Raw genomic sequence first — 9,825 nt, forward strand, 5'->3', positions numbered from 1 at the left:
TTTTGTTAAGGTCTATTGTTGCTGGATGGAGGTGTCATTGTGGTTTAAATTTTTCAATTTATACTGTCAGAAGGTGATTTGAGATAGAAGACATCCCTGAAGACATAATTGACAAGACTGAAAATAATTACACCTGTACTTACAAGTAATATGCTTTACAAAGCTCTGGCAAAATGTCAAATTCTATGTAGCCCAGGGCCATCAGTCAATCTTAATTTTTCTTGTCCTTCCTTGTAGTGATATAGGAGTGGACAGATCACAGCTGGTCAACCACAGTGGCCAGACAATTTGTTTCCTGTTTATTGATATACAGTGGGGGTCTATTTCTATTGTGTGGATTTCTTGTCCATGTTTGAAAAACTACAAGCTGGAACTTGGGATGCATTAAATTTTGATTTGAAACATTTATGAAATTTTGGAAAGGAGAAATACAGGAGTGGTCTGAAGGATTGATGGTATTTGTTTTTCTTCCTTTTTGTATGTTTACCTTGGTTAGACCCTAATTAGACCAGCTGGTTAGAAGGTAAAACTTGGAAACCCCTGGCCACTTTATATCAACAATTGGACAATCCATGAGGCCATCTTTAAAGAAGAGGAAATTTGATATTGTTGAAAAGTAGAGGATGTGTACTAAAACAACTTTCAGATTTACTTCATTCAGTCCAATTTCTAGTGGAAAGTAATCTGAATTTTTTTTTTAATCTCCTGCTGGAATCGAACCCGCGATCTAGAGATCAGCAGTTATTGACACATTGACCGACTACCCAGCGAGGCAATCAAATTTAAACGGAATATACAAATATTGTTGATATTTATTATATTTGCATTCACATTTTAAAAGGAAGTCTGCCATTATGGTCATGATGATAGAAATTCTTTCTTTGTCCTCTCTAGACTCTATGTTTAGAATATGGGTAGGTGTAGATAAAATGTTTATATATTCTCTTGCAGATTTTTTAAGTGTATGCTCATCATGTTCAACTTCATTGTCATTCAAGTGTTTTGATGAATGAGCTCTTAGGTTAACTAGAGTAGAACTATAATGACACAGATCTTGGAGAAACACCAGATACGTGATAATCTACAAAATTCTGAATCAAGACCAGCCAAATAAATCTCAATAGGAGTAAAAGGTATGAAAAAATGGCCAAACCATGGAGATTAAGTTCAGGGCAAACGTTTCAATTTTAGCACAACCACATGTACAAGACAAAGTATCGTTTTTCAGATTTTTAAAAAAAGTCACCCCCACTCCCATATCTACCCTGAAAATCTGTTGAAATGTTACCATGGTATCGTGTAGTCCTATTCTGTCAGCAGAGCCTCTCAGAGAGGTTTAAAGTCAATGAGTCACAATTTGATCTAACATGGAGTTGTAAAAATTCATTTCCAGACTCCCATGTAACAAGGATGTGCACTATAAACTTTAGGGAGGAAATGTAGAGGATTTTTAAAAATATTTCATACTGAAGCAAGGTATCCCTGTTTTCTAAGCTTATATAATAATACTCTAGCAAATCAACTTTGAGATATAATGGATATATGGAGTTTGGCCCCTGGTTATATATACAATGTACAGTCAAACCTGTATTAAGAGACTGTCCAACGGAGAATGGAAAAAAGGTCACATATGACAGGTGGTCTCTTAATACAGGTTGCCTATTTTCCGCAGTTAATGGATAAAATTTCACAAATAATTTATACAATGGAGTAAATGACTACATGTATTTAGAATTTATCATTAAGAATATCAAGTATGGTTTTAATAGTTGTAAAATAAAATTAATAATACACTGTAGTTAAAATCTAGAATACAATGTGTTGTACCATAATTTTTTATTCATCAAAATTACATTTAATCTATTTAAGAATGATAAACTTTTCATGCATTTCATATTGCACATTTACATGAGATTTAAAAATTATTGATGAACTGCATGTAAATTTTCTAAAACTTATAAACACTTTGTTGTAAAGGGTATTCATGTATAGCCTACTTGTACAGTGTAACTAAAAAATGCAGCACTTGTGGTAAGAAAACAAATGGTGGAAGTGTTGCGTCTCCTTTTGTACAATACGTGCTGGAAAAATGTTATTCAATTTGAGAAACATTAAATAAATCACTATATATCCATTGTATATATGCACAGCAAATATTTTAAGCTTAGAACTAATGCAGGCAATTTTCTTGAACTCGGACATGTCAAATACTCGGGACATGTCGAAGTGAGCCGCTAGTTCCGGTCATTATTCTGGAAACCTTTAGTATCTCATGAAGGAAAACTGTGAATACTCCGTTTAAAATTTTAGTCCTGAGCACAATATTTACCTGATTTATATCGCAATCGGGAAATTTTAGTCCTGAGCACAATATTTACCTGATTTATATCACAATCGGGCAAATTTTTTACTATAACAAGTGGTAGATTTTCATTTCCGATCTAGCCAACCCGGCACTTCTTAAAGTTTGTCGAAATTCACACCTTCAAATACACCAGCCTTGATTCCCTGATCCTTGATTTTGTTAAATAAACAACAATGCGGGTTTTATTAATTAACCACACAGGACACTGCATGTTGACAGCTTAGGTATAATGATTTATTCAGATGGCCGACTAATCAAGATCATCGACAAACTGTGCGTATTAAAACGAAAGTATTAGGGGCGATAATTCCCAGAATAGTCGTGCGTTTGAAAACGAAAGTGTTAGGGGCAATAATTCCCAGAATAGTCGGCTCAACCGAAATCGAAAGTAGTAATCACGTTGTAATCGAAAAATGTACAGTCGTTAAATAGAGGTAAAATTTCGTTAAAATACACGAAAAGGTTGTGAAAATCATGGTCGTTGGTCGCGTCAGACAGGTGGTCGTTTAATACAGGTACAATATATAGAGTAACGTCTTGGGGGGGAACTTTTTGTGGTCACATACGACAGTGAGTCGCTTAATACAGTGGGTCGCTATGGCAGTTTTGACTGTATATACACAGGAAAAATCTCTGAAAATCTTTTTCAAGAATCAAAATGTTAAAAAAATTTTCCTACAATGCATATTTATAATGTAAGCATTCTCATGTAGTCAAAGAAATCAAAGTTTACGGACATGCAACATTTCTTCACAATGCAACTTTTTTTGTGACATTTCAATCGTGTACAATTCCTGGACCAGTGTGTAAAAATTGAGATAAAGTTAGTAGATGATTCAATCATCCAAATCAGGTTTCGGAGATGAATCAATTTGACCAACGCTCTTCCCTGCTATATGCTTGCTGTATAATGACTTGAAACATGTGTGCTCTCCTATAGAGCCCTAGCTGTTACAATGATTAATCTTCCTCATCATTCTTTCATACAAGATTCCAATGCCAATTGGGTTTTAAAAATAGACTATGAAATTTTAGATAAAAACGTGTCTGTTATGGCATTTCCTTAATTTATTTCAATCAGATTGCATGCTTTTGCCTTAAATGGCACTGTGCATGACATAAATGAATGTTTATATAGTTTGTTTGGTGGAAGTGGAAGTAAATCTTGTTTGTATTAGGAAATCCTTTGATTCATGCGAAAAATTTTGTAGCCTAAAAAACTACATCATAGCAATTTCAAATACATATATATATGCAGTGTATTTTTATTTATTTTACCAGAACCGATAAACAAGAAAGGATGACAGAAGTGAACAGGATGTGTGGATACGATTCCTGGGGATAAATGCCCGGCAATATGGACATCATACCACAGACACCTTATGAGCGGCTCGCACCTCTCCGAAACGACTTTGGTAAGCGATTACGAACATTTGACCAGCGCTGGCCTGGCAATGTGCCAGTAACCCCACAGGATCTGGCCAAGGATGGGTTTTATTACACTGGACTGGAGGACAAAGTGCAGTGCACTCACTGCGGGGGCATTCTCAGTGGCTGGTGCGCGGGGGATATCGTGGCCCTAGAACACAGACAGCATTTCCCGAACTGTCCCTGGGTGAGGCAAAATGTGGTAACCAATGGTTATACTCCAAGGTCTTTGCCGCCAAATATAGATAGTTTGTCAAGTTTTAACTTCAGTCCAAGATTGCCTTCTGGAGAAAATTTCAATTTTCGATACGAGTCCTCACTTGGACCTAATGATGTACCTGGAGTTACGCGACCTAAATTTCATAACTTTGCCATGGAATCTGCAAGAAAAACTTCATTTCAAGGATGGCCTGCCCAGATAACACAAAGACCAGAAGTTCTATGTAAAGCTGGATTTTTTTATCTCGGTAATGTATATCTATTACTTCTAGTACATGTATAATGTAATGAATATTAACAATAACCACAGAAGGGCGTATGTTTTAGGGTACTTCTATTTTCATAATTTATCAGAAATTCTGCATCTTATTTAGCTCACCGTCTGTCCGTCTGTGTGTAAACTTTTCACATTTTCAACTTCTTCTCCAGAACCACTATGCCAATTTCAACCAAACTTGGCCAAAAACATCCTTGGGTGAAGGGCTTTCAATTTTGTTCAAATGAAGGGCCATGCCCCCATCAAAGGGGAGATAATCACAAAAATGCAAAAATAGGGTTGAGTCATTTACAAATCTTCTTTTCAAGAACCACTTGGGCAGAAGAGTTGAAATTTACATGAAAGCTTCCTGACATAGTGCAGATTCAAGTTTGTTAAAACCATGACCCCCGGGGGTAGGTTAGGGCCACAATAGGGGATCAAAGTTTTACATGCGAATATATATAGGGAAAAGTTTAATTCTCAAGAACCATTGGGCCATAGATGTTCGCATTTACATGAAAGCTTCTTGACATGGTGCAGATTCAAGTTTGTTTACATCACAGCCCCCAGAGGTAGGTTAGGGCCACAATAGGGATCAAAATTTTACGTGTGAATATGTAGGGAAAATCTTTAAAAATCTTCTTAAGAACCACTACATGTATACATGGAAGCTTCCTGACATAGTGCACATTCAAGTTTATAAAAATCATGGCCCCCAGGGGTAGGTTGGGGCCACAATAGGGATCAAAATTTTACATGCAAATATATATAGGGAAAATCTTAATATGGGCCAAGGTGACTCAGGTGAGCAATGTGGCCCATGGGCCTCTTGTCAACCAGATAATCTCACTATTGTCAACCGCGACATAGGACTTTCATTTTTAAGGAGTCATTTGAAAGAAATGAAACATATTTTGAAACAAAACGATAGATTTTATTTTCTGCTACAGGCGAGGGTGACAAGTGTAAATGCTTTTACTGCGGAGGTATTCTGTGGGATTGGGAACCTGGAGACGACCCCTGGGTGGAACATGCTAAGTGGTTTCCAGACTGCCCTTGGATTAAACTAGCTAAAGGGGACCAGTTTATCCAACAAGTCCAGACGGTAGGTATACAAGATATGTTTCACTTCAAATCGATGAATTACAAACATGGCAGCAGGAACCGTCCTTGTATTACAAATAACAGACTGATTAGAATAATGGAGATAATTTTATCCTCATGGTCACTGAAATCAGGGAAAATGCAAATGGCTATACCTAGCAATAACTCATGGTCCTTACTTTCCGCCCATTGCTATTTGCTCATGCTTCACTTAAACAGTACTCAATGGAAGTACTTTACTGTCACTAATTTGATTTCGATTGGCAGTTCAAATGTTTAAGGAAATTTTCTGGCATATGTTGGTCCATGTAAAATGCATAGGGAAATTGTGGACAGAGATCCAAATTAATTCATTCAATGATTAAACTTTTTCATTTCCTGCTAAATGAATGAAAAGTCCACAGTATTTTCTTCACTTGTCAAATATTTTTTTTACCCAATTAGTGCAAAAAAAAATTATATATATATATATATATATATATATATATATATATATATATATATATATATATATATATATAATTTTTTTTTGCACTAATTGGGTAAAAAAAATATTTGACAAGTGAAGAAAATACTGTGGACTTTTCATTCATTTAGCAGGAAATGAAAAAGTATATATATAGCTGTTGTTGATATCACTACAGAAATTTTCAAAAATAAAAAATCTTCTGGGATGAAACCAACTGGAGACAACTGTGTTGAATTTAACTTGTAAAATGGATAATTTATGGAGGATATTTTTCATTATGTTCAATGAAACACCCCACCCACCCCCCACCCCTATGTACATATAATGACAAAATCTGAAAATTAAACAACTTTATTAATTCATGAGTTAATGATTGTACATGGTAACCATGGTGATGAAGCTTTTACAGTTTTGCTGATATTTTCCCCTCCTGATTTCCTGAAAGAAATTCTCCATTACAAAGCAGCAAATGATTTAACATACATGTGACATGACAGCAATGCTTGACCACTATTTCATTGTAAAAATATCAGTTTCAGTTCTATCCTAAAATTTCAGAAATTGAAAATAGGTTATATCTACTGGTTTTGTGAAACCTGACTGGAAATGAAGATTTTCAGGATCTTTGTCTGCTGATGATTAGTAAGACGGTCACAATGAACCAACAACTGAAAGTGAGTCACGGTAGAACAGGAACAGGAAATGTTAAGACTGATTGTCGGAAGCTCTCAGTAATTGATGTATTGTAAAAGTTAATGACTGATCATGTACCTTTTCTGATCACGATATTATTTACAAATTCTGTTAGGTAATTTAGTTTCAATTTTGAATTGAAACAGAATTTAGAACAAAAATACCACATTGTTTTTGTTGAAACAAAACTACAAAGGCATTCACACAGTTGGACATTTCACAATTTCTCCTTCAATAACCCTGACCTTTTACATTTGACCTTGAAATTTGAAATCCAACTGATTTACCCATATATTTTAATGATGCAGTAAGCTGTTGCTGAAATTGGACAGAAATTACAGTTGAAATCTTGCACTCAAGGACTTTGGTATTCTCTTTCAGCAACTATTACAAAAAATTAAATGATCCTGGATTTTTATTGAAGGTAGCATATTCATAAAAGTTTGGTAAAGATAGGTTGAAACCAGGGGGAAATCCGCAAATGCATGAACAAGGAAATGTACAAAATGAGATTATATATCTGTGTCTGTTGAATGGGATCATTCTGATGAAAATATTACAAACATTTTTGTGAATTAGATATGTTCATTTTTACTCCGGACTACACTAACAAACATTCATGTGAATCAGACTTGTTAATTTTTACTCTGGACTACACTAACAATCATTGATGTGAATCAGACATGTTTAATTTTTACTCTGGACTACACTAACAAGCATTGATGTGAATCAGACATGTTTAATTTTTACTCTGGACTACACTAACAAGCATTGATGTGAATCAGACATGTTTAATTTTTACTCTGGACTACACTAACAAGCATTGATGTGAATCAGACATGTTTAATTTTTACTCTGGACTACACTAACTGTAATATTCATTCTCTTTGTTAGTCTGTCCATACTTAATTTTTTGTCACACTCATTCTGCTATTTAGCTAAGAGAATTTGTGTCAAACTTAATTGGTATAAATATAGACTATGATTATAATTTATAAACTGTATATGTAAATCCAGACTTGAAAGTCGTGTTTTGTGAAGAGGTTGAGGATGGTGATGATGGTGACCAATGTTCCCTCAGACAAGCTCCAATCAATGTGCTAGGGTACTGAAGCTTCACAAGTACTACTTGTCTGGAAAACATTGGGGTTATTCATGAATATATAGATATTCATGTATATATAGATAGCTTTGCAGGAACCACAATGGCTTAATTGAGTACTTCGTATTGCTTTAGGAAAAAACAACCTTCAACATGAGCCATGAATATCAATTAAAGCTCATTTGTCTGGGATAAGAGGTAAATGTTGAATTAGAATGGAAACTTGCAATATTTTGTGAGGGGGAAAAGTAGAATTATCTTTTATACAGTGTAGCCTTTATATATTAAAACAGGAAGAGAAAGCCGGGTCTTCGTGTTGTGCAGTTTTGGTATTGTAGTTAGGGCTATACAAATCATGGGTACCGGCCCGGATATCTCATTGTAGTTAGGGCTATACAAATCCTGGGTACCGGCCCAGATATCTCATTGTAGTTAGGGCTATACAAATCATGGGTACCGGCCCGGATAGCTCATTGTAGTTAGGGCAATACAAATCGTGGATATCGACCCGGATAGCTCAGTGGTTAGAGCACCTGGCTAGTAATGCAGGGGTCCTGGATAGCTCAGTGGTTAGAGCACCTGGCTAGTAATGCAGGGGTCCTGGATAGCTCAGTGGTTAGAGCACCTGGCTAGTAATGCAGGGGTCCTGGATAGCTCAGTGGTTAGAGCACCTGGCTAGTAATGCAGGGGTTCTGGATAGCTCAGTGGTTAGAGCACCTGGCTAGTAATGCAGGGGTCCTGGATACCTCAATGGTTAGAGCACCTGGCTAGTAATGCAGGGGTCCCGGGTTTGATTCCCGGTCCAGCCATAGATTTTCTCCTCTCCCTTGACCACTCCTGCACTGCAGGTTGTCCTGCCAGGTACAAAAAGAATCTGGGTTGTGTGTATCTTTGAAGGTGAAGACAAATTAAAGGAGGGAGGAATGTAGTACATAGGGCTTTATGGACCGTGGATATTTGCCTAGATAGCTCAGTAGTTAGAGCACTGGACTAATAATGAAGGGTTCCCAGGTTTGATTCCAGGGCCAGCCATAGATTTTCTCCTCTCCTATACTACAGTATATTGATCGAAACTTAACATTCATTGAGAAACATTTAATTGCAAAAAATAAAAGAAGCAAAGTGTTAAAGTTTAAAAGTGAATTTGACCACCTTTGATTGAGAAGTATTATATTGCATTAGATAAAGAAGCCAAATATTACATTTTAAAAGTGATACCGAACCAGAAATAAATCACTTGTATTTATCATATATGTGTATGTGTGTGTGTGTAAAGTACATTTCTTATTTTAAGATTTTTTTTTACAAACAAAATGATCATGCTAGATTTGTGTAGTGCATGTTTAATTTCCACTCACTCACTGTCCAGTTTTGGTCATTATATGGCTGTAGTAGTCCCAGGTAGACAGGGGTAGGCAGCAGTTCATTCCATTCTTGCTCTCCAGGCATTTTAGATTTTTATATACATCTTACTCTCTTCATTAGGATCTGAACAGAATGCAGATTGATGATGAAGTTAGCCATGGCCCAATAGGTATGTAGATTTTGTTGATATGTATGTACATGTATGTATTCACTCTTGGTGTATATTTCACACATGGTTTTCCCATTGTTGAATTTGATGTAAGCTTTCTGTTAAATCAGCCCAGGAGACAACTGTGAAGACGGTGGATGACCCCTCAGGTTCCTCTGTGTCCGATGTGGCAGCTGCTGGTCCCTCAGGGGCCTCCGGAGTGGGAACCAGTAAAGCGCCTGCTGCAGAGTCGGCGGCAGCGGGAACCAGCAAATCCTTGACGGTAGAGGAAATGTCAGAGAGCGAAAAGAAAAGTATGTTGAACATTAAAAATTTTTGGAGAGCGCCATACTGAAAAGTATCAGTATTCCCCATTCACATTAATCTAATTCTACGAAAACCGTACTGAGAGAGGAATTTATTAATGAAGGGATGATTGAGATATCAATTATTTTAAAGACCCTTTTGGGCAATAAATGGCATTATTGGAAAATTACATGAATTTCACATGGACATCTGATATCAAATATATATATGAGTCACATAACATTTTTCTTTATCTTGAACTTCAATATTCATAACAGTAAATTCTGTGAACTAGTAATTTTTATCAAATTTTATCCATGTTACAGTGCTAATAATAGTATGATATCTATTTCTAAGCTGTAAAAAT

At 36.0% G+C, this 9,825-nt stretch overlaps 1 protein-coding gene across 6 annotated transcripts in view; it reads left to right on the forward strand.

The window, feature by feature from the left end:
- LOC125657579 (baculoviral IAP repeat-containing protein 7-B-like) overlaps positions 1-9,825 on the forward strand; it is a 35,502-nt gene that overhangs the window by 18,392 nt on the left and 7,285 nt on the right. For 4 of the 6 annotated variants that reach the window (XM_056150481.1, XM_048888240.2, XM_048888244.2 and 1 more), the window contains 4 exons: positions 3,647-4,260; positions 5,222-5,376; positions 9,125-9,173; positions 9,284-9,466. In XM_056150481.1, the coding sequence (XP_056006456.1) occupies positions 3,711-4,260; positions 5,222-5,376; positions 9,125-9,173; positions 9,284-9,466 (937 nt within the window). In that variant the 5' untranslated portion in view covers positions 3,647-3,710. Of the gene's footprint in view, positions 1-1,910; positions 2,881-3,356; positions 3,524-3,646; positions 4,261-5,221; positions 5,377-9,124; positions 9,174-9,283; positions 9,467-9,825 lie in introns of those variants that run through there. The other 2 variants (XM_048888241.2, XM_056150482.1) reach the window with 2 other exon arrangements.

The sequence above is a fragment of the Ostrea edulis genome, chromosome 9 (assembly GCF_947568905.1).
Source record: "Ostrea edulis chromosome 9, xbOstEdul1.1, whole genome shotgun sequence".
NCBI classification, from domain to species: Eukaryota; Metazoa; Mollusca; class Bivalvia; order Ostreida; family Ostreidae; genus Ostrea; species Ostrea edulis.